Source organism: Ictidomys tridecemlineatus, chromosome 10 (genome assembly GCF_052094955.1).
Source record: "Ictidomys tridecemlineatus isolate mIctTri1 chromosome 10, mIctTri1.hap1, whole genome shotgun sequence".
Lineage (NCBI taxonomy): Eukaryota > Metazoa > Chordata > Mammalia > Rodentia > Sciuridae > Ictidomys > Ictidomys tridecemlineatus.
In genome coordinates this window covers 104,673,649-104,696,712 of record NC_135486.1, presented here as the reverse complement: position 1 = coordinate 104,696,712, position 23,064 = coordinate 104,673,649, and the positions used below count along the sequence as shown (strand labels likewise).

The 23,064-nt window shown below is 59.4% G+C and overlaps 2 protein-coding genes and 1 long non-coding RNA gene across 7 annotated transcripts; 2 read left to right on the top strand and 1 right to left on the bottom strand.

Annotated features, from left to right (window-relative positions):
- Positions 1-702: 702 nt before the first annotated feature.
- LOC144367419 (uncharacterized) lies at positions 703-12,756 on the bottom strand. 2 transcript variants are annotated; one of them, XR_013426776.1, is made up of 4 exons: positions 12,508-12,756; positions 11,026-11,183; positions 10,668-10,848; positions 703-5,853 (listed from the first exon to the last, which is right to left on the bottom strand). It is a non-coding gene; the product is annotated as an uncharacterized LOC144367419 (long non-coding RNA). The 2 variants fall into 2 exon arrangements; XR_013426775.1 differs by having other exon boundaries at positions 10,668-11,183.
- On the top strand, positions 1,443-2,998 carry Psmg3 (proteasome assembly chaperone 3). Its single transcript, XM_005339837.5, has 2 exons — positions 1,443-1,948; positions 2,522-2,998. The coding sequence occupies exons 1-2, from the start codon at positions 1,733-1,735 to the stop codon at positions 2,672-2,674; spliced, it is 369 nt and encodes a 122-aa protein (XP_005339894.1). The 5' UTR covers positions 1,443-1,732; the 3' UTR covers positions 2,675-2,998.
- Positions 12,757-12,795: 39 nt separating the features above from the next.
- Tmem184a (transmembrane protein 184A) lies at positions 12,796-21,122 on the top strand. 4 transcript variants are annotated; one of them, XM_040277069.2, is made up of 9 exons: positions 12,796-12,879; positions 13,619-13,846; positions 17,069-17,234; positions 17,531-17,621; positions 17,714-17,789; positions 18,092-18,183; positions 18,841-19,010; positions 19,594-19,788; positions 20,271-21,122. In XM_040277069.2, the coding sequence occupies exons 1-9, from the start codon at positions 12,799-12,801 to the stop codon at positions 20,528-20,530; spliced, it is 1,359 nt and encodes a 452-aa protein (XP_040133003.2). In that variant the 5' UTR covers positions 12,796-12,798; the 3' UTR covers positions 20,531-21,122. The 4 variants fall into 4 exon arrangements, with proteins under 4 accessions (XP_040133003.2, XP_077879696.1, XP_077879695.1 ...); XM_078023570.1 differs by lacking the exon at positions 12,796-12,879 and adding an exon at positions 13,031-13,073 and having other exon boundaries at positions 17,547-17,621; XM_078023569.1 differs by lacking the exon at positions 12,796-12,879 and adding an exon at positions 13,031-13,073 and having other exon boundaries at positions 17,007-17,234.
- The last annotated feature ends 1,942 nt before the right edge of the window (positions 21,123-23,064 follow it).

Here is a 23,064-nt window from a genome sequence, read left to right as displayed (position 1 = left end):
AGAGAATACACAAATAGGTGAATAAAAATCAGTGCCTCTTTTGAAGATTTCACGTGGTGAAGCCACACACTGGCAATTTGCTTTGGGGGTGTGTGTGGTGGGGGTGGGTGGGTGGATGTGTGTTTAAATTTAGAACTGACAAAAAGCCTTTGCTGAGAAATTGATGTTTCCTGCTTCTTGAGGATCAGCACCACGAAACTGTAATCTTTGCGTTTGTGTGTCGACGGCAAGGAGGCTCAAAACATGAATTTCCTCTTGATTTCTGTCTATTTTAATCATGTTTAGTAGGCATGCCTTTTATTTTACTCCACCGATGAAGCAGTTTGGAAGAAGCAGTTTGGAAGTTTCTGGTACCTGATTGACATTAGATAAGGGGGTCTTTAAACCAGGAGGAGAGGTATAGAGAATCAGATGTGACTGTGTTACTATTACTGTCCTTGATGGAGTCTGCCTGCAAACGGGATATTCTGTCAAGGTTTAGATAGGTAACATCGGACATGCTTGAAAACCAGGTGTCTGCTGTCCTGGGAGGACTTTCCTGCAACCGGGATGTTCTGCCAAGTGGGCTAGGAGGGCGCTAAGAAAAATTTTATTATCTGTTCTTATCAAAGAGCAGAGCTCAACATACTGGGGGGGGGGGAATAGATTAGCCATGAGAAGCGGGTCACTTCTGATTAGAAAGTAAAACTTCTGTGTGCTATGTTTAATTAGCTGAAAGACCTGATTTATTGATGTTGGAAGGCTGCCTTTTTTGTTCACAATACTATAAAAAGATTGCTTGTACACAATAAAGGACTTTTTTTTTTTTCTGCTGCTGCTTCGCTTGCTCTGCTTCGCTTGCTCTGCTTCTTCTTCTTCTGTCTTTTCCCATGCTGACCTGCAAGTGAATTACTGCAACAAGAGGGAGGGGGGCCGCCAGGGCCTGGGGCTGCCTAGGGTTCATAGGTGGACAGCGATCTTGGACAGGCGAGCTGGGGAGAGGTGTGCGGCGGTGACCCGCAGTCGGCGGAGGGACAGTCGGCCCAGGGGAAGGGTCTCCAGGTGGCCAGAGCGCCTGGGTCACGAGCGGATCGCCCAGCAGGTGCGGAGACTGGACGGTCGCAGTGTGCCGAGCCTTTGCTCGGTGCCCCCCCACCCCTGCCAGAGAAAATAGAGTTCCCCACTGTAGCTGAGACCCCTGCCCACCAATCGGGCCGCGCCGGGCTCGCAGCTCGCCCCACAGGGTTCAGTTTCCAAGGTCCCAAAGGCCGGGAGGCCCGAGCCCCAGCGCGCCCTAGAAGGCGCGGGCGGGTCCGCTAGCCCAGCCCTCTGGCGGCGCGGAACCCCGGCGTTGGGGAGGGACCGGAGCCCCACGGACCCAGAGCCGCGCGGCCGCGACCGGAAGCCACGGCCTACACTTCCGGCGGGGGCAGGCAGAGCCACTTCCGGCCTAGCGGGTGAGTGAGCTCGTGGTTCGGCTCCTTAGAATCCCCTGATAGACGCGGCTGCGTTTGGGGGTTCGGGCCGAGCCCTGGGTGGCAGCGGGGCCCGGCAGCTGGGGACCCGTGTGTGGGTGCACAGTGCGCCGGAAAGCCCGGGCAGGTGCCGCGCGGACGGACGCCTGCTTCCAATTGAGCGGCCGGAGCCCCCGCGCCAAAGCCGCTGGCTCATAAACTGGGACCCTGACTGTGCGGACACTGCTGGGCCGACTCCTTTCCCTGTTTAAACCAAAGCCTCCGCAGAGAGGGGGGCCATGGAAAGCAGCCCGTTGGTGGTGTCGAAACACAAGGCGGAGGTGGTGTGCGGGGTCCCCACTCAGGTGGTCTGCACAGCCTTCAGCAGCCACATTCTGGTGGTGGTGACCCAGTTCGGGAAGATGGGCACTCTGGTGTCCCTGGAGCCCAGCAACGTGGCCAGCGACATCAGCAAGCCGGTGCTCACCACAAGAGTCCTCCTCGGGCAGGACGAGGTAAAGTGGTCTGGAAGGGACCCCGGGGTAGTGGAGTGCCCTCTCACCTGGCTGTGCACTGTAGGAAGGATGTGGAGCATCTGGTACTCAGCACGCCTACAGCGACAGCATTCCCCACACCTCTGAGGGTCTTAGGGCACCCGCCTGCCCTTGCCGCAGCTTTTGCTGGCTAGGCAGCATCCTGTCCATAAGACTGTGTAGAGGGTGATTCTGTATTGCAGGCCTCCTCCTTCTGATCCTGTCGTGATCCATTGTGTTAATGAGTGGCTCTCTGCTGAGACGTGACAGGCTCTCCTCTTCTGGCCTGCCTTTCATGAGTCATTCCAGAGTAGAGATATGTAGAAAGACAGGGACGCAGAAGACACCAGGGAAATAAGTTTGATGGTGCCTCTTTAACAGGTGGTTTATGCCTGCAGTGTGGAGTCTCATTGAGCTGTGAATCACTGCTTCATGGAGCTAACCGAGTGATTTAATGGCGGTGTGGGAAGCAAGTTAAGGTGGGACGTTTAATGCAGGCACCAAGGAAAGCCAGGTTTCCTGCAGTCATGGTGGTTTCTGCCTTCTCTCCTCCAGCCTCTCATCCATGTCTTTGCAAAGAACCTGGTAGCCTTCGTGTCTCAAGAAGCTGGAAACAGAGCGGTTCTCCTGGCCATGGCCGTGAAGGACAAGAGTGTCGAAGGGCTGAAGGCCTTGAAGGAGGTGATCCGGGTGTGCCAGGTATGGTGACCTGGATCAGCAGTGCGCACCATTCAACAGGACTATGCAGGAGCTCAGTCCCCTTGTGGGGTCTTGAAGACCCTCCCTCCTGCACAACCAGGAGGAAAGACTTCTGACTTTAGCCGTCGAAACTGGAAAAAACAGCTCAGGTGGACTCACTGGTTGCTGCATCGTCGAGGTGGCAGAAGCAGAAGGTGTGCCTTGGGCTCCCCGAGGTGCATCTACGTGAGGATGGAAAGCACCAGTCAGCCAGTGTGACTTGTGGCCCTCAGTGTGAGGAATCATTTGTAGAGGGAGGTTTTTTAAAACTAAAAGTAAATATGTATCCCAAAATCCTCACCATACTTCTTAACAATACCAAGAGATAGAGAAAGTACAATCTAGTATACCTTAGGTGGAAAGAAAACTTCATGTTTGTCAAAAATGCAGTCTGGTTGATGGGAACGACATGAATCCCAAATGTGTCTGCACACAGTCCTCTCTGTGACTCCTGTGAGTGCCAGCTTCCATTCTGCTAGCTTTTGTACTGGCTCCTCAGTGGGGCCAGAGAGCCCAGGCTGCAGAGTGTGGAGGAAGGATGTGTCAGGGAGGAACAGCATGTCTGGGAGTCGGGCATGGCAGGCACAGCAAGGGCAGCACCCCAGGAGGGTTGCCAGGGTGGACATGAACTCCATAATGGGGCTGAAGGCCTTCTATAGGACCACCCTGAGCTCAGCGGGGGCTTGAAGGGTTTTAGGTCAGAGGTGGCCTTTAGAAATGCTGCCAGGCGCTAGGTTAAGTTCCCAGCACCATCACCACCACCCCTGAAAAAAAAAAAAATGAAAAGACAAGACAAAGAAGTACACATGGGAAATATTTGCAAGAATTGGTAGGAACCAGGGTTGGGCATCAGCTTTGGGGCATTTATTCCCCAACTTTTGCCTGTGGTGCACACACCTCTGAGGAAGGCAGGCTGGGGCTTGGCTCCCCTCCACCGCACTGAGGGAAACATTGCCGATCGCAGTGCATGGGGAGTTCCAGAAGGTGGAATCTGCACCATCTGGCTCTCTGAGTCTCCAGTGAGGAAGAGGCAGCGGAAGTTAGGAGAGGAGGTCATGCAGCAGAAGCTGACAGGATTCCAGAGCAAGCTAGCACCTGGGGGCCCTGGCAGAGCGGATACATAGAAGGCTCATAGCACCCGTGTGCTCATGAAATTAGGAAGGGATATTTTTATTTGGTTTTTGTCTGAGCCAAAGGCTCCTGTATTCCAGCAATTTTTTCTTTTTTCTTTGTGGTACTGGAGATTGCACCCAGGGGTGTCTACCAGTGAGATACACCTCCAACCCTTTTTAAAATATTTTGAGACAGACTCTAACCTGGAATTCGGGATCCTCCTGCCTCAGCCTCCTGGGTAGCTGGGATCACAGGCGAGCACCAGCATACTCTAAGGTCCTGCTGTTTTCTTGCTTTTAGAACCTTTCTTTAGGAACAGGCAATGGGCAGATGGGTTCAGATTCACTGCTGGTAAATTTAGAAAGTGAATGTGCTAAAGGTAAAGATAGGAAAACTGGTAGCCTACAAGCTGTTCCTTCAGCAGGTCAAGTGCCTGCTGTATGCTGTTACCCTTTATGTCTGCCCTCCTAGTCTTCCCAGCAGACATTCAAAAAAATCTGTAGGCAGAGACAGCTCAGAGCTCAAGGAGAGTCAGGGAGTCAATGTGGGAATCCCGACAGATTTCCTGAAGGAAGTGTGAGAGTGGTCCAGGGCCCGTGGCAGCCCCAACCTCTCACCTGTGGCTGTAAAACCATCCCTGGTAGTCAGGACCCCAGTGACCATTGTTGGCCCAGGGACTCCCAGGTGACTTTTTCCAGCCTGCCCCCTCCCTCTTCATTTCCTGTCACAGGCCCCTCCCCTCAGGAGCCTAGTGCCTGGACTCCACAACTCTTCCAGGCCACAAAGGAGTGGACTAAGGGAAGAGGGAGGACAGGCATGGGTCACACCACTGTGGGAGTGAGGAACCCCTGAGGCCAGGTGACTGGGCGGGAGGGGCCAGAACCCACTTTGAAGACTCAGCCTGACCCAGAGCAAGGGCCTGGCATTATCAGATTGGTGTCTTAGAGCTGGCACGGGGCAGAAGTCTTTGTTCAGTGTTTGATGGTGCCCATCGTCCCCAAATCAGACAGCTTTGTCCACACCACAGCTTTCCTTACCTGACATCTGGGGACGCGACCTGGATAGGACTCAAGTCCTGGCCTGAGTCCACATCTGCAGCCTTAGTTTTCTGATTTGGGCCCTCGAGGGCCTGTGCTGGTGACCTTATCACCCTCACAGCCATCCACTTCACTACCAGTAGCAGACAACATGGAGAGGTCACATCGCTGCTCCTGATGACAAGCTGGGATTTGAATCCAAGCCAGGTGCCCAGATCCCCACTGTTCCCTAGTCACCAGGTCCCTTGATAACTTACACTCTGGCTCCTTTTTTTAAAAAAAAATATTTATTTATTTTTTTAGTTTTCAGCAGACACAACATCTTTTCTTTGTTTGTATGTGGTGCTGAGGATCTAACCTGAGCTTGCTACCACTTGAGCCACATCCCCAGCCCCACTCTGGCGCCTTTTAAGCCACAGCTTAAAAGGATGTCACAGGCAGCTTTGCCTCCAGGGTCCTGTCTGGTTCTGGTTCGATTTTCCTCTTTCAGGGCCTCTGAAGGGCCAGGCCCAGGCAGACCGAGGGCCTATTTGGGTCCCAGGGGCCACCCTTGAAGGTGAGTAGTGGAGACAGTTGAGGCCCACGAAGATCAGGTTGTTACTGAGACCTTCTCTGGGGATAAGGCAGCCCTCTGGCCGGCTAGACCCCAGGCTACCTGCCTGGAAGCAGGGCTGGAGATGACCCGTGGTTGCACCCCGTCCCCCATGCCACCTCTGAGTCACTTGGAGCTGCCCAAAGCTGTCTGGTCGCTTTTAAGATACAGTCTGAGCCTCATGCCCCAGCTCCTGAGCCAGTACCTTCCTGCTCCACTTGGCTCCGCCCTGCCTGATGAACCTGGTGCACGCTGGACTTGGGTGAGAGGCCCGGTGGACCTCGATTTCTGTGTGCTCCCCTCTGCTCCCAGCTGCAGGAGTCAGGAAAGTGCTTTGGCCCAGTGAGGCAATCTCGAGAGCCAGCAGTTTCCACAACAGGGCTGTCGGCTGGGCAGAAATTGTCATCCTGTAGACGGAGAGACTGCGTGTGGTGCTTACCCAGCAATCCAGCTGTAATTAACGCTTCCAACCATTTACAGCCAAACATAAATAATGAACATCGGGCTCATTTGCCAGCCCTGCACAGGCAGCAGGGGAGATTTCCTGCAAGCCTGTGCCACGGGCTGCCTCGGGGTATCTCTGAAAGGCCATGTCCTCTCAGTGGCCAGGGGAGTGTGTCCCTGCTTAGCCAAGGGCACTGGGCACCATGGAGGCCAGGAAAACCATGAGGGTGGTGGTTCTTGATCATTTCAGGTAGCTCATCCAGGGATTGACAGAGTCCTGGGTTCCCCACAGCCAATTGGGACAACCCACACAAGGAGACTCAGACCAGCGGGGAGCTGGTTCATTGAGAGCTAGGAAGTGATGTTGGAGTCAGAAGAGGAGCCCTGGTCCACCACTGGAACGGGCTGCTGGTGAGATGTAGTCCCCAAGGCCTGTATAGTGTAACACTGGCCGCAGAGACACTGTCACTGTGACTTAGAGTTTGCCCTTGCAACAAGAAACAGAGGGTAGCACATTTGGGGACATTTTGATAAGAACTGTGCTCGAGGCCCAGAATGCCCAGGGTGAGGTGGATGTGGCAGGTGCTACACCTGAGAACTTGTGGACAGTCCTTTGAGCGCCCCAGGAGGGGGCCATGAGCCTGTCCAGAGCAGCTGTGAAGGCCTGGAGGGCAGGGGACAGGCCACCCCCACATGCCAGGGCTGGAGAGGGTACGAGACAGGCCCGGGGGAGGCACTAGGAGGAACAGGGCAGCTGGAAGAGAAAGAGGTCTTCGGACAATACTGGCCCTACGCAGGCTCTCTGGCCCCACTGCCACCGCTGGAGGAGGAGCACTGAGGTCACTTCACAGATGGGAAGACTGAGGCTCGGGACCCAGCAGTGACCTCTCCGAGGCCAGTTCTAACTTGGCCTCCCAGCCAGCTCGCCAGGGCCTCCCCGCCCATTTCCCGAGCTCATCCCTGTCCACCAGGCCAGAGGACTGTGGTTCTCAGTCCACAGAGGGCTGCCAGTTGTGACACAGGTGTCCTGTGAATTGGTGGGAATGGGGTCATGACCAGAGCTGGGCGTCAGTGCCTATCCGGAGCCTCACTTGGGCCCTTCAGGGGTAAAAGGCCCAAAGAAGGAGAGAGGCAGCAGCATGGACAGAGGGAAGGGCCAGAGGAGGACGGACTGGTCACTGGAACCCTCAGTGCACCTGTGACATGGACATCGCCACCCACCCTCGCCCTGGGCAGAGAGTTGCAGTGGACACATAACTCAATCCATGGCCAAAACAAATGGGCACAGATGGCAGCAACGCTAAGGCCCAGGCCTGTGGGCAGGAGGGAGGAGCAGGTGGAAGGGACAGGAGCAAATGGCTGGACCCAGATTCTGGGCTGGGGGTGGCCACGGGTGTGGCCCCAGCAGGGTGTGGCCCAGCAGAGGCTGCTCAGGCAGGTAGGGCCAGCCAGGCTGGGAGGAGCCTGGGCGCCGAGAGGCCAGTGAGAGGGACCCATGCTGTCCCGGCTGCTGTGAGGAGGGTGTCAGACACTGAGGGACACCCCTTCAGCCACCCTCCAGGCCTGGGGGCATCCCTTGTCTGGAAAACCAAAGCTGCAGACCTGCCCAACGGGCCTGCCCTGCCGGAGGCTAGGAGCCAGGGGAGGTGAGTGGGTGTGGGGGTGAGTGGGTGTGGGGCCACTCAGCGGGGCAGAGTTCAGGCTGGGACCTCAGGGTGGGGGCACCTAGAGAAAACCCCCCTCCTGAGATTCTGAGAGTAGCCCTCTGCTCCGGCCTCAGCTCTCCCCCAGAGTCTGGCCCCTCACTGGTCCCAGGAAGTCACCTGATAAAAAGAGGGTGTAGGGCCATGCCCCGTTCCAGATGGAAGGGCCCTTCAGTCACACTTTGAGGCAGTGGCAGGCCCAGGCAAGCCCTGGAAGGCACTCTCTGGGGACTGATGCTGAAGGCCAGGGGTGGAAGTGGGCACAGGTGTAGGGAAGGGCAGGCCAGCTGGCCCTTGTGGGGTCCCCAAGAGGCTACCCCCTGAGATTTGGGGCCAATGGGCACAGAGACAAGTCTGTGGCTTGGCTGGGAGCAAGAGGCCACCCCCACCTTACCTGGCTGTGAACACCGAGCCAGCTGGGCCAGCAGAGCCCTGGGTCCCTGCTGGCCTGGCAGGCACTCCTTCAAGAATCTGTGGTCACCGCAAGGAGTCCACACTTTGAGTGCACTGGCCATTCAGGGGGGTTCAGATTGCCAGGGGAAACTGAGGCTCAGGTTGGCCCAGGGTTGTCTCGGGCCCTGCCTACAGGGATGCGCAGGCCAGAGCCCCCAGTCCCAAGACACCAAGAATAGCCAGGGCCTGGTGGAATAGCCAGTCCTGACTCGGGGGGCTGCTCCGTCTCAGGTGAGGAACAGCATCTTAGCCACCAGGAGGCAGAGCTGCTTGCGTGTTGAGGACAGGGGAAAGGTGTGCTGGGGTCACAGGGTCCCAGGACGAGACCTGGGAGGAGACCCAGAGAGAGGGAAGAGGTGGCTCCAGAGTCCCCAGGTTGGAGGGCAGCCAGACTGAGCTCCTCCTCCAGTCCTTTCAACCAAAGGCCCCCTACCTCTGACCCCCAGCCTGGCCACCCAGAGCCCTTGACTAACAAGGAGCCCTTGACTGCCACCATCCTGCCTCACCCTGGGTGGGCATTAGCTTGGTCATTGCCCTGGCACTACTGAAACAAAAAACCCAGGGCAAATGCTGGTGGCCACCTCCCTGGACATCCAGAACAGGATGGTGGCAGGCGGGAAGTCCGAGGACCTGTGGTCTAGCCTGGGAGAGCTGATGTGTCGGGATGAGTCCCGCTGCCCCGCCCCCAGGCCCTAGGGCAGTAGGTGTAGACACTAATTAGCAGGCCCAGGACCTGGGGACTGGGGACTCAGGGACTCACTCCCTGGCTGCTGGAAGTGGCCTTGGAGCCTTAGGGCAACTTGGTGCAGAAGGAGGGAGGTGAGGTAGGATCTGAGCCTCCGCTGGAGGGAAACAAGGGGAGGGGGTAGGTCGCAGACCAGCCTGCAACAGGGCAGCAGGCCAGGAGCCAGGGGCATCGGGCAAAGGGCAGGCAGCTCTGCCAGGGCCAAGGCAGAAGGGACAAGAGTAAGGCACGGACAGGCCCAGCAGCTTCTCAACCTCCCTGCAACCTCCCCGGGCATGGGACTTGCCAGGTCAGCCAGGTCTCGTGATCACAGTAAACAGTGGTCAGAGGTCTGTCCTGCCATGGGCTTGGTCAGTGTCCAGCCTCCTGGGAAATCAGGCCTGGCCTGCCCAGTGCCTCTCCTGAGTGGTGTGGGCTGACACTGCCTCAGGGCAGAGCCTCACCCAGCCAGAGAGCGGGTGAGAGAGCAGGCAAGACAGTCAGCCTCTCACCAGGCTCTTGCTCAGATACCTACCTGGGGACAGGCCACACCCTCCATATCGTCTTCTGCTGGGGGTCTGGACCCAGGGAGAGCCTTGTGGAGCCCTCCCCTGATCCCAGAGCCAGGCCAAGGAGGGTTGTCTCGGGCCCTGCCTACAGGGACGCGCAGGCCAGAGCCCCCAGTCCCAGGTTCCTCTGCTGCCTCCCTTCATTACAGCCAGATGTCACCAGCCCAAGAGGCAGGGGGGTGAGCACCCAACAAGACCACCCTCCCCCGCAGCCTCAGTCCTCAGGGCAGTGAAGAGGGTCAACCCAACTGTTTATGGGACAGAGTGGAGCCCCAGGGACATGAAGGTTCTGGCCATGGCCCTTCCCCTCCAGGCCCCAGGCAAACACCTGCTACTGGACAGGGTGAAGTCCTGGCCAGGAGGGGCACAGGGTTGTGGGCTCTAGGCTGTCACCACCCCTGCCCTCTGGGGAACTAAGACAGTCCTCGCCCATGGGACAGCAAGCCTGCCATTGTGCAAGACTATGGATGCCCACCACAGTCTAGCCCGGGTCAGCCCTGGTGGAGATGGGCAGGGGTGAGGGAAAGGCCTAGGCCTTGGACTCAGAGGCCGGAGTAGGGGACAGGTCTGCACTCTGGGGACCCCTCCCCATTTATCCCATCTTATAGGCTTATGACCTTTTCAAGGAAGCAACTCCCTTGAGCCTCAGTTTTCTCATCTGTGAAGTGGGGCTAACAGATTCATGCTCTCCAAAGGGTCCCTGTGTGGTGCTGCCCACTGCTCAAATGTGCCCAGGCACAGCCTGAGGGCTCCATCCCCTGGTCTGGCCACGTCTCAGTATGAAGCAGTCACCAGTGTGTGCTGGCTGCCCGGAGGTTGCACAGGGCAAGGAGGGCCCCAGCCAGGCCCCGCAGACTCCCTGGGGCCATGAGACGAGCATCCTTCTAGGGGATTTGGGGCCGGGCTGGACACCCCAAATCTTCCCACTCTGGTCATCTTTCGGTTTGCACAAGATGGGGCCAGCTCAGGGGGAGGAGGGGCTGCAGACCAGGCTTTGGAGAGCTTGGAATCCCCCAGATGCCCAGCAGGGGGCAGCACCAGCCCAGGGAGAGGCAGGGTAGAGGGCCTTCCCTGATGGAAGGTGGGTCAGAGCCAGGTACCTAAGGGTGCTTTGTATCCCGCTATGTCCTCCTGGGGCAGAGCCACCACGCACACCCAGGACCCCAGGTGTGGCCTGCTGGATGGTCAGGAATCGGTTGGGCAAGAGTTGGGTGCCTGGGCCCCGCTTGGACTTGGGGACCACAGAGGTGTGTCGATGGGAACTGCCTGGGCAGGTGAGGCAGAGGTGTGGGTGCTGCCCGAGGAGCGGCAGGCAGGCTGGTACTCACCCCATTCCCACCTTGACCGAGCCTTGGACGACACCCACTTCACAGAGAGGCCAAGGGAGCTGCCTCCTCGGTGGCCCAGGCCAAGGGCAGGACAAGGGCTGAGGGCTCAGGCTGTGTCTGGAAGTGCTTCTGTCAGGAGGCCAGAGAGGAAGGCTGGGTAGAGGACGCAGAAGGCCCAGGCCTGGGTGGAAGGGAGGCTGTCACATGACCAAAGCCGCTTCCCAGAGTGCTCGAGAGGTTCTGGAGTGGACGGGCTCTGCAGCCAGGCCTGGGGTCTCAGGGCCTGCCCAGAGGAGTGGCCAAACCAGAGCACATCAGGTGGGGCAGCCGCGAGGATGATCTGGAAGGGACACTGCACCTGGCCTCCGCCATCAGAGAGGGGGCAGCCATGACTGAGGGGCTTCCCAAGGACGGTGACCCTCAGGGCCAGGAGCATCTCAGGCTGGTGCCTTGCAGCTGGCAGAGCTGTGTCCTGGAGATCACCAGACCTCGCTTTCCCCAGACTGGGATCTGCCTCTGAGGAAAGAGTAAAGGTTTGGAAGTTCCTGGCCTGGCTAGAGTCCAGGCCTTAAAACCAGGGCTCTTCAGAGTCCTGGCCCTCTGACTCCAGCCAGGAAAGTGCTTCTGCTATCTGACCACAGTGCTTCCTGCTGTATACTCAGTCTTTCCCACTGTCAGCCTAGAGAAGGACCTGAGGCCTCATCTCATGCTGGGCTCTGTAAACAAAACAGGAAGGGGCCAGAACCTCAGTTTCCACCCACTGAAGCACGAGTGGGTCACGTAAGCCCTGTTCGTTTCCCGACATCAGTCTTTATGCTTCAAAGCCCCTGGACCATTACCACTGACCGGAAGTGAGGGCCACCTCCATGGCAGGACCAGCTAGGGGCCGAGGCACCACCCTATGGGAGACAGACTCAAGCCAGCAAACTTCACATGGAAGGTCTGGGACGGAGGGACACTTTCCAGAGGTGATACCTGAGACTGCAGGACAGGGACACCGAGAAGGAGTCAGAGCAGGTCCCAGGCAGGGGCAGGCAGGGCTCAGAGGCGTCCTGGGCAGGAGGGGGCCCTGGGCCAGCACGGCAGGAGCAGGGGCTGTCGGGGGCCAGGCCAACGTGGGGCCTGGGAGTCAGGGTGCCAGGTGGGTGGACACTATGGGTGACAGACAGCAAGCCCCAAGCCCTGGACACACAGATGAGCCCCTCGAGTCCCAGGTCCCACCTGCAAAGGGGGACAGTCTACAGTCCTATCTGCCAGGGCATCAGGGAAGGGCAGAAGCACCAGGCACAGGCAGAGGGGCCACTTTATAACAGACTTGCTGCGTCACCACAGGAGACCTAGAGGTGGCATGAGGAACCGGCCCTCCAGCCCCACTGACAGACCCCAGCAAGGACCAGTGACCTGTGTGCCGTTCCCTGCCCCCTCCCCCAAAGCCAGAATGTTAGCCGTGTGGGGTGGGGTGCACCTGGGATCCCAGCACGTGGGGGCTGAGGCAGGAGGATGGCATGTTCTGGGCCAGCCTCAGCGACTTAGTGAGACCCTGAGTCAAAATGAACCATGAAAAGGGCTGGGGCGTGGCTCAGTGGTAAAGTGTCCCTGGGTTCTGTCCCCACCACCAAAAGGAGGGGACGGTGTCAGGATGTGGCTCAGTGGTAGAGCACCCCTTAGGGTGAATCCCCAGTGCCACCCAACAACACAAAGCACACACAATTCATGGAATATGAAGATATGGTTCACCCATTTTTTACATGAACAGTTCAGCGCTGTCTCTTTATCACCCAAGAGGAAGCCTGTGACATGAGTCCCCCACTCCTTCCCTCCCCTGCCTGGGGCCACTCACTGTGCCTGGGCCCGCTGCAGTGCCTCCTGCCTGCCTCTGGCACAGGCAGGTGAGGGCACCCGGTGGCCAGCGGGTGGGTTCCTGGAAGCCAGCTGCCCTGAGCAAACCAGGAAGGATAGAGTGTCCACCGGGGAGGGGACAGGCCTGGACCCTCCCCCTCCTGACTCCTCCCCTGGCTGGGAGACCAGGTGGGCCCCTGGGCAGGTGAAGCCTCACCTGCCAGGCCAGGCCTGGTACACACTCCGGATAGCGGCCTTGCCCCGTCCCTGCAAGGCTGCCAGAGGGGGCCGCATGGTCACACAAATGACCAGCCAGGCTTCCCCAGAGGCCAGGCCTCCCAGGGCCGGGCCAAAGAGCTTCCTGCCCGCGGAGGTAAGCTCTGGGCCCTGTGACGGCCAGCCAGAGAGTGGGGAGGAGGCCACACGGGGCTGCCGGGTGGAAAGAGGGAGGTTCTAGGTGCCCTGAAGCCTGTTGGGAGACTGAGGAGCAGGGCATCGGGGCCAGAGAGCAGGCGGGGGGTGGCCAGGGGCACCTGGTCATGCTGGCACCTGGACACGTTCCAGCAGGTCGCAGGGACCTGGAGGGCAGGGGCAAGGGCTGGCATACTCCTCACTGCTGGACACAGGGCCCTCTGGGCCTCTCCCAGGACCACCCGGGGCAGGCAGGAGAGGGGGGTCCCCCTCCCACCCCTGAGTGGAAGTAGTGTTTGGCCCCTCAAGTGTGGGCTCCGGGGAAGCCCAGGCTTCCGGGTGGAAAAGTTTGCCACCGAGGGAGCCTGAAGGGGGCTCTGGGCAGCGAAGCTGAGCCCTGCACAGGAAGGAACCGCAGGCCCCGTGCAGCGAGGTGCCAAGGGCGGCCAGGGTCAGGGTCATGGGTGGGATCGTCAGACCCAAATTCCAAGAGAGCTCAGGTGGCCATAGGTGGCCCTTCCACCCAGGAAGCCAGGAATGTACAGGGCACAGTGGCCGGGCAGAGACTGACCCCCTGCCCTGCCAGGGCTGAGGCTCAGGGGGGCACAGCCTGGCAGAGCCGCCCCGCCCCCTGCCCTCCTGGCCCGACTGCCACTGGAGGCTGCCCTTGGCCTTCTCCCCGCCTCCTCCCGCCTGTGCAGATGAGTGGCGCCTCAGGACTGCTGGGAACAGCCGGAGTCCCCCTGGCGTCCCTGACCTGGCCGCTGCCCAGCCCCGAGCCGGCTATGCCCGTGCTGCCAGCCGGGCCACAGATGGACCCCGTGGGGAATGGCTCCCAGGAGGCCCCCCGGCTCTTTCTCACCACCGCGCTGGCCCGAGGCATCTCCGGCCTCTTCGTGTGGGCTGCCCTGTTCATCACCTGCCACCAGGTAAGCTGCTCCACCTTCAAGCCTCCCCGGGGGACCTCAGTCTCCATGGGACATGGGCACAGCCCAGGCTGGCCTCCTGGTTGACCCCAGGATCATGAGATCTCAAGGGATGGCCCTCGGGACTAGAGATGGAGGCCCAGCTGGACCAGGGGGACAGTGCCCAGGGACCTTCAGGGAGATGTCAGACCCGGGCTCAGGAGAAGGGGTGGACGGGAGCCTTTCAGGACTGAAAGCAGGGGCAGGGTACTGGCCGGGCACCACCGGTCGTGTCCTTGGCCCCTGCCCTGCTCACGGAGGTCCGTGGAACAGTGTCACTTCCCTCAGGAACATGGAGACTCTGAGAGGAGCAAAGGCCTTCTCTCTCCAGAGTCTTGGCGTCCCCAGAAGGCTGCAGATGGTTTGGACTTTGCTCTGTAGGGAGCCTCAGGAGGAAGCAGGGATCTGGGAGGGGACAGGGGACAGGGGACTGGGAAGCCAGACTGGGGGGGCGGGGAGCAGGCCCCAACCTGACTGGGGGGCGCAGGCTTCCTGGAGGGGCCACTCCCGCTCAGTCTCAGCCACGGGAACCTCCCACACCGTGTCCCACGCACCACCCCTGGCCTGTCACCAAGGGGGGAGACAGGACCGTCCCTGGGAGGGGGCACTGGTCAGGCCTATCAGCCAGGAAGGATCAGGGAGTCGCTGGGCAGGAAGTGGTGCCCGAGCTGGGGCTGGGCATGGGGGGGTGGTGGCAGTGGGGACAGGATGGTCCTGGGCACTCTCCGATACACAAGGAGGTACAGAAATCAGAGCAGAGGCCACGTGGGTAGGAGGAGCCCCTGTGTGGCCTGGGGGGGCTGTCTGGGCTGGGTGAGTGTGGAGGGCCTGACCGCCAGGTGAGGGCTGGGCTGGTCAGGGGAGGGGAGCTGGGGTCCCCAGCACTGGGCGGGAGTGGATGGGCAGGGTTGCCCAGGGGCCTCCAAGGCAGGACCCCCACCTGCTGGTGGGGGGTGTCCAGGTGTGGTCTCACTACCAGCACACTAGGGGGCAGTGCAGGGTCTGGAGCCACAGAGGAGGGCCACCAGAGAGGGCTTCCAGGAGGGGACTGCGGCTGAGCTGTGTCTGGCTATCACCAGTGTCCTGGGGCCACACAGCCTGCACAGGACTCACGAGGGCCCTGGGGCTGCGCTTCAGGCCCTGTTCCCCTGTCCCACCTGTAAGCCTCAGCCAGGCCCACCTAAGTCTCTGTCCCTTTAGATCTGACTGGACAGAGAAGGACTTGACCCCTCACTTTACAGACAGGGAAACCAAGGCCAGGGAGGACAGCTGCTTGCCAAGGTCACCAGGCAGTGCCAACCGCAGAGAGCTCTCCTGGTAGCTGGTCATGCCGGGTCCTCCCACTGCACCAGCAGGGGACAGGGTGCCAGATAAGGAGCTGGGCCTGATACCAGCCGGGCCTCACTCCCCACACCTGACCTTGTGGCCCCGCACACACTGCCCCCTCCACAAAGCACGCCCTGCACATGCTCCCGCAGGGCACCTCCCCAGGAAGTCCCTGCGGCGCCCTGGAAGGGGGCCAGGCACCGGGCGCCCCATTCCTCTTCAAGACCCCGTCCCTGTCTTGTCACGTCCTCATAGAAGACATGGAAAATCCAGGAAGAACTAAAAGTAGAAACCGTACTCACCGCAGTTTCTACCGGGACAAGAAACTGGGTGAATTTCCTTCTATTTTTACCAGGCATTCGTGACGCCGTGAGGTCCCATGAGTCTTGTCATTTGGGTTCTTAGGTGTCACATCCTGTCAGAGTGATCCACCATGGGATGCTGTTCTGAACATATTTTTTTTAAATATGTTTTTAGTTGTAGATGGACACACGGTGTCTCTATTTATTTTATGTGGTGCTGAGGATGGAACCCAGTGCCTCACACATGCTAGGCAAGTGCTTTGCCCCTGAGCATATTTTTACTGCCAGTATAATATTCCTTCCCAGACTTGTTCCACTGTGTGGGAAGCCCAGCCCTCCCTTGTGGGTTCCTTCTTATGTATTGCTATGGTGAATGTCCTTGTGCACAGATATTTTTATTTTTGAGTAGATTTGCTCCTAGGGACAGATTCCTAGAGGAGTTAAAGGGTATAAATCCTTCCAATGTCAGGGCCTAGGGCTTGTTCCCTCCCCTTCCCCAGGATCTGACACTTAGCCGGGCTCAAGAAATTCTTGCAGAGTGAATGAATGGGTGTCTCCATTGCCAAAGTTTCACCAAGAACAGGCCTAGCTTGTGCCCAAGCTGATGGTTGTAAATGTGCTGCATGCTTGAGAACTGTAAAATATTTTAAACTTCCTCACCACAAAAAATGATAGGTATGTGAGTTAAGGAATATGTCAACGGGCTTGATTTTTGCCTCTACAATGTACCTGTCTGTTAAAATAGGTTGAACAACATAAGTATTATGTACATTTTTTTTTTTTCGGTCCTGGGATTGAACCCAGGGCCTCTACCACTGGGTTATATCCCCAGTCCAAAATCTTTGTGAATTAAAAATAACATATTTAGCCAGGCATGGTGACACATGCCTGCATTCCCAGCAGCTCGGGAAGCTGAGACAGGAGGATCACAAGTTCAAAGCCAGCCTCAGCAATTTAGCAAGGCCCTAAGCAACTCAGTGAGACCCTGTCTCAAAATAAAATATAAAAAAGGGCTGGGGGTGTGGCTCAGTGGCTCAGCGCCCCTGGGTTCAATCCCCAGTACAAAAAAAGAAAGAAAGAATATGTTTAAAAATCTGTATGGTTTCATCTGGGCGCAGTGGTATACGTGCCTGTGATCCCAGCGACTAAGGAGGCTGAGGAAGGAGGATCACAAGTTCAAGTTCAATCTTGGCAACTTAGTGAGACACTGTCTCAAAATAAAAAATAAAAGGGCTGGGATGTAGCTCAGTGGTAGAGTGTCCCTCGATTCAGTAGCACTGTGTGTGGGGGTGTTGTGATTAGAAATTTAATGTACGCCTATGTATAAGGTGCATATTTGATTGGTAGAGTTGATAGATTTTGGATCTGATTACGACAGAGCAATATTGACCTTCCCCTGTCCTAAGAATGCTCCTGGTAGAAGTCCAGGGATCTGGGAAGGTACAGGGGGCCGGTGGTGCCCAGGGGAGCTCTGCCACTGCTCGCACCTCCTTCAGGGCGCCTGGGTGGCAGGGGTGGTGGGGGCAGCCGACCACCCGACCCTCCCGCTCCGGCCCAGATCTACCTGCACCTGCGCTCCTACACGGTGCCCCAGGAGCAGCGCTACATCATCCGCCTGCTGCTCATCGTGCCCATCTACGCCTTCGACTCCTGGCTCAGCCTGCTCCTCCTGGGAGGCCACGAATACTATGTCTACTTCGACTCTGTGCGGGACTGCTACGAAGGTGACGCTCAGGACCGACGTCTGGGCCGGGGCACCAGGCTCTGTGGCCAGCCCCCAGGGCACCCTGGCTCTCCCGGCCCTGGCGAGGGAGCCCTGATGGAGGGTGGGCTGTTGGGCCTGGAGCGGCAAGGTGCAGGCCTCTGGGGCAAGGAGATGAGCCACTGCTGCTCAGGGGACAGTCTGGGCCAGGCCCGAGAGGGCCCATCACAGGCCCACGGACTATGGGGCTGGCCGGAGCCCAAGTGGGCAGGGCTCCCGTGGGCTGGGCTCACACCAGCCCCTCCGTCTGCCCTGCAGCCTTTGCTATTTACAGCTTCCTGAGCCTCTGCTTCCAGTACCTGGGCGGCGAGAGTGCCATCATGGCCGAGATCCGGGGCAAGCCCATCAAGTAAGCCCACCTCCACCTGAGGCCCAGCACAGGGCAACCCCAGCCGCTGCTGGGGACGTGTCCTCCCAGTGCTTCTGACCTCCTCTCCACAGGTCCAGCTGCATCTACGGCACCTGCTGCCTGAGGGGCATGGCCTACTCCATCGGGTTCCTGCGCTTCTGCAAGCAGGTAAGTGGGATCCGACTCGTGGGCTCCTCCTGCCCCTCAGCCCACTCCCTGGCCGACCAGCCAGAGCGATGGCCAGGTTCAGGCTGCCCTGCCATTGATCTGGTATCGTTTATATATTTTGGATCTGATTACGACAGAGCGATATTGACCTTCCCTCTAGAGACTTCTGCTCCTGGTAGAAGTCGAGGGACCATGGGAAGGTACAGGTGGCTGGTGGAGCCCCAGGGGGGGCTCTGCTATTGTGTTGGGGGCTAGCTCATGGCCAGCTGCTGTCCCCCACCAGTGCCCCTTGCCCACCCCAGGCCACGCTGCAGTTCTGCATGGTGAAGCCCATCATGGCCTTGGCCACCATCATCCTCCAAGCCTTCGGCAGATACCGTGATGGGGACTTCAGGTAGGGCAGGTGCAGGAGCCAGAGCCCAGGGGCCTTTGGGAGTGGGGCTCAGCACGGCTCAGGAAGGGCCCTGTCCTCGCCCACCTGCCCCCTCCTCATGGAGACCGCCAGGGAGGAGCTGGCCTTGTCACACATGGGGACCCCAGGCGGCCCCCGACTCCCACTCTGCGGTGGATCCAAGGAGGACAAGGGTGGGGTGTGAGGACTCACAGGCCAGGAGCCAAATGCACCTACTGTTGTTGAGCAGAGCACAGGCTGGCGACCACGGCATGCTCGGGAAGGAGCCCTGGCCCGGCTCACACCTGCCACCCACCAACACAAACACCCTCACACACACACACTCACACACACACACACACACACACACACACACACGGGTACTCGAGCACACACGTGCACACTTCCATGTCCACAGCAGAAGGACCCACTCCTAAGGCTGTGGCCAGATAGCTGACGGTCTTGGAGGTAGCTTTCTGACAGGGAGTGGGGACATGGACATGCAGGAGGGGCAGGAAGAAGGGCCACCACTTTGCCCGCCCTGCAGGAGGCCCCCCAAAGGCCTGTATCCCTCAGTGCTGTCTGTGAGCCCTGGAGGGAGGACGGGGGGGGGCAGGATCAGGGGTGGGCAGCACAGCTGAGCAGCGGCTCTCCGCGCAGTGTCCGCAGCGGCTACCTGTACGTGACCCTGGTCTACAACGCCTCCGTCAGCCTGGCCCTCTACGCCCTGTTCCTCTTCTACTTCGCCACCCGGGAGCTGCTGCGGCCCTTCGAGCCGGTCCTCAAGTTCCTCACCATCAAGGCTGTCATCTTCCTGTCCTTCTGGCAGGGTGTGTGGACCGCGGGTGGCAGTGCCCAGGCCGGGCTGCAGTCCCAGGAACTGGGTTCCAACCGCACCTCTGTCCCAGGCCTCCGTGCCCTGTCCCCCCACTTGCAGCTCAGAGCAGTGACTGAGCTGCCCGTGCTGAGCTGGCAGAGCCCAGGCGCGGGACGCGAGAGGTCACCCCGCAGATCTGTCCTGGGCACTGGTGGAGGGAAGTCCTGGGAGCTGCAGATGGAGTCCACAGAGAGGTTTCCTTGGCCCTGTGGGGTGCCTGGGCAGGCCCCCTGTGGGTACTTGGTCCCTGCTTTTGAGGAGGATGACCACGGGGTCTCTAGTGGCTGAATACCATAGGAGCTGGGGGGACGCCAGGCCTGGGGCTGGACATGGTAGGGCATGCACCCAGGAACCCCAACCTTCAGGGTGCCCAGCCATTCCCAGTGGAAGGGATGCCTGACACCTCCAAGACCCTGTCAACCCCAAGCTGGTCCCTCAGGACCCTTGGCCAGTCACCAGAAGGAGCCTTGGCTAATGTCAGCCGTGCCCAGCCTCCTGACCAGGGCTGGTAACTGAGTGGCTACCTTCATCCCCAGGGATGCTGCTGGCCATCCTAGAGAGGTGTGGGGCTATCCCTGAGGTCCAGGCCATCGATGGCACCAGAGTGGGGGCTGGCACGCTGGCCGCTGGCTACCAGAACTTCCTCATCTGCATTGAGATGCTCTTCGCCTCCCTCGCGCTGCGGTACGCCTTCACCTGCCAGGTGTACTCAGAGAAGAAGGACTCGCCAGGTAAGCCAGGCCCTGCCAGCCGGGCCCAGGAACATCACAGCCCAGTCCACGGGCTAGACAGGGCGATGTCCCTTGATGGCTGAGCCAGGCAGGCAGCAGCTTCCAGCTCTCAGGGAAATGGGGCTGGACTAGGACCATGGCCTGCGGGTCCTTTGGTGTTGGGGGTGTGCATCCTGAGGGGTGGGGCTGGCTCCTACTGGTCAGTGAAAAGCAGAGTGTGAAGGACTCCCACCAGGCCAGCCCAAAGCATCCCCCAGAGCCCCTCAGAAACTACAGGGACTGGGACCCCTGGCAGGAGGGTCTCTACAGGGTCAGGCCCCAGTGCCAAGACTGAGGAGGAGCTGGGCTGGCCTCAGGAGTCCTGGGGTCACCCTCTGCTGAACAAGGCCCGGGCCTGGATAGGCAGGATCCCAGGGCTGGGCATACAATGGGGGATCTGGCAGGAGGCCCCTTGCCCCGGCCCACATGCTGTGTCCCCCCAGCTCCCCCAGCGCCCATGCAGAGCATCTCCAGTGGCCTCAAGGAGACCATCAGCCCTCAGGACATCGTGCAGGATGCTATCCACAACTTCTCCCCTGCCTACCAACAGTACACGCAGCAGGCCACACAGGAGGCCCCGGGGCCTGGCCAAGGTGGACACCCCTCTCCTGGCACCCACCCCTGCTCTGCTAGTGGCTCTGACAGGGGTAGGAAGAGCCGAAACCTGGAGAAGCACATGCTGATCCCTTCAGAAGACCTGTAGAGGCACTCGGGGTCTCCAGGGCCTGACTAGGGACCCAGGCTGCTCAGGCCTCAGGGAAAGGACAGACCCCCCCACACCGACCTTCTTGCCAAAGGTGCAGCCTCCACACTCAGCCCAAGGATCAGCGTGAGGGGTGGGCTCTCTTCCCTGGGAGAAGACACCTGGACAAATTGGACAAGCCTGAGGACCTACTGGGATGACCTGGATATCACCTGCAGGGTGGCCAATGTGGGGCAGGATACTAATGTGACCACTGAGGCTTTGGCTGCAGAGGTCCCAGGGGAGCTGCAAGTTGGCTGCTCCTTCCACGTGACAGGCAGATAGATGGATGGTCAGATGCCCCCAGGCAGCTGTAGGAAGAGATGGTCAGGGGACAGCTGGGCAGCCTGGGACAGCAGAGGAGACAGCGCTGAGGGCCTGTGCCTGCTGTGGCCATCTTGAGCACACAAGGAAGGCTCATGCTGCCCTCCACACTGCAGCCACGGGGAGCTCCAGCAAGGTCCCCATACCAGGGCACTCCGGCCATCGACAGAACCACCAGGACTTGCCAGTGACTCGCCCTTATTTATAGATAAATGCCGTGGATTTGTAATGGCCTGTTTGCCTTCTGTTCCTGCAGTCAGTACCCTGAGTGGTCCGACGAGGGGTGGGGTGGTCCAACGGGGCCCATTGTCCTGGGCTGGGTGTCAGGAAGGGTCTTGGTTTTTATGGCCCAGGGTGGCCACCCAAGGCGTCACTCAGAGCGGTGCAGGCCAGAGAGCTCGACTTCTGAGATGGAACCCAGTTCCGGTTTCTAGGGAGCCAGGGCGGTCCCCTCCCTCTGAGCCTTACTGTCCTCCATAAAATGGAGCTCCTGCTGGCCCCACCCTGTAACAGCCCAGAGCACCAGGCACGGGGACTCAGGCCTGCCTGGGACGTCCTCTCCCTTCCTCTTTCCCGCCTGCCCAGGACCCACAGAACCGAGCCTGACAGGCCCTGCCTCAGCTGGAGGGCTCCGAGGCCTTGGAAACATGGAGAAAGCAAAGTAGGGGACTAGGGGGACCTTGTGGTGAGCCTGCACTGGGCCTTGGCAGGAGGGCTGTCTTCCCATGAGGTATTGCAGGCAGAGGGGACCCACAGGGGCAAAAATCAGGATCCTGCAGTACTGGGGGGCAAAGCCAAGGAGGCTTAGGAAAGGGTATGGGGATCTAGGGCTGCTGGCCAGGCAGAGGCCACAGCTACCCAGAGGCCACAGCTCCTGCCACTTAATGTGACCACTGAGTGACCAGTCCACCTGGCTGCCCACTCCCACAGTCATGGGAAGAAGAGGGCAATGTGCCCAGGATCTTGGAGACCAGCTGTGCAGAGCAGTGTCAGTCAAGGGCCACTCCCCTGCCTTCTTGATCCCTGGGCCTAGGGACAAGGGAACTCAAGGCCAGTGGCTTCTGGGCTCAGCAGGACTGCTGATAAGATAGGCCGGGCTCCTCCTTGCAGCCAGCTGGGAAGAACCACCCTCACCCGCCACCTTATCATGCCCTCTGCAGCTGGCACATCCACCAGGAGGCCCTCAGCACTCCACTCCATCTACGAGGTTGGGAGGGGGCTCAGCTCTCCCCAGAGGCCTGCCAACCAAAGAGACCCTGGGCAAGCTTGATGCCAGGCCCGGCCGGTGCCTGGTCAGCAGGGGGCTGGCTCACACCAACCCTGCCTCGGAGAGGTGTCCTCTGGTCTGAGGTACCTGGAGCCATGTGCAGAGGAAAAGTGGGCAACGGTCCCCTCCTGCAAGTCCAGAACCACGTGGCTTGGGGCACAATCTTTCTCTGGACAGTACCCACATGTGCCAGGAGCCCACACAGACAACCCTCGTGACAGCCAGGGAAGGTAAGCCCAGAGAGGTCCCGCAAGTTGCCTGAGGTCACAGCTGGTGGGGGGTGACTACACGGAAGTCCACTCTCCCTGCTCCTCCACCTGCACCTCCACCTGCGACGGGCCCTCCTTCTTTCCAACAAGACAGCAAATAAGGCCATGAGGGTTGAACATGGCGCCCCACTCGCACCACAGGCAGAACACTGCTGAGTGACTTAAAAGGAGCCCTCAGGCTGAGCTCCACTCGTCTCCTGAGGGAAGGGAGGTGAGCAGCTGAGTGGCTTCAGTCTCATTAGGGCTGATGAAGAGGAGCCCCAGTTACAGCTCCCACAAGGCAGAGGGAGCGGCTGCTTGGCAGGCAGGAACTGGCTTGCCTGCCCAGTGCTCTGCCAAGTTACCTAACTTGCCTTGTCCTCAGTACTCCCATCTGTGAAATGGCCCAGCTGCAAGTCCCCAGGGACCACATGAGAGGGAAGGGAGGCCTGATCTGGGCTGGGTGGCTTCCTTTCTGGCTCTGCGTGGCTGCCCTGCCTGGGGGGAGTCTCCTTTCTGGGAAAGGCTGGCCTGGTGTGGGCTGGGGACTACTTTAACAGCTTCCCTGTCCGCATGCTGCCTCCAAGAGCCTGGGCCATAATTCTGGGCCCCCAGCTGGGGTCAGGGTCCCCAGAGCCACTGTAATGAAGTCTGGC

Bases quoted from the DNA above. Each gene is read 5' to 3' on its own strand.
- Psmg3 (XM_005339837.5), top strand. From the start codon at position 1,733: ATGGAAAGCAGCCCGTTGGTGGTGTCGAAACACAAGGCGGAGGTGGTG. The intron at 1,949-2,521 runs GTAAAGTGGTCT...TCTCTCCTCCAG, and splicing joins TCCTCCTCGGGCAGGACGAG to CCTCTCATCCATGTCTTTGC.
- Tmem184a (XM_078023569.1), top strand. From the start codon at position 13,046: ATGCTGGCACCTGGACACGTTCCAGCAG. The intron at 17,235-17,530 runs GTGACGCTCAGG...TCTGCCCTGCAG, and splicing joins TGTGCGGGACTGCTACGAAG to CCTTTGCTATTTACAGCTTC. The intron at 17,790-18,091 runs GTAAGTGGGATC...TGCCCACCCCAG, and splicing joins TCCTGCGCTTCTGCAAGCAG to GCCACGCTGCAGTTCTGCAT.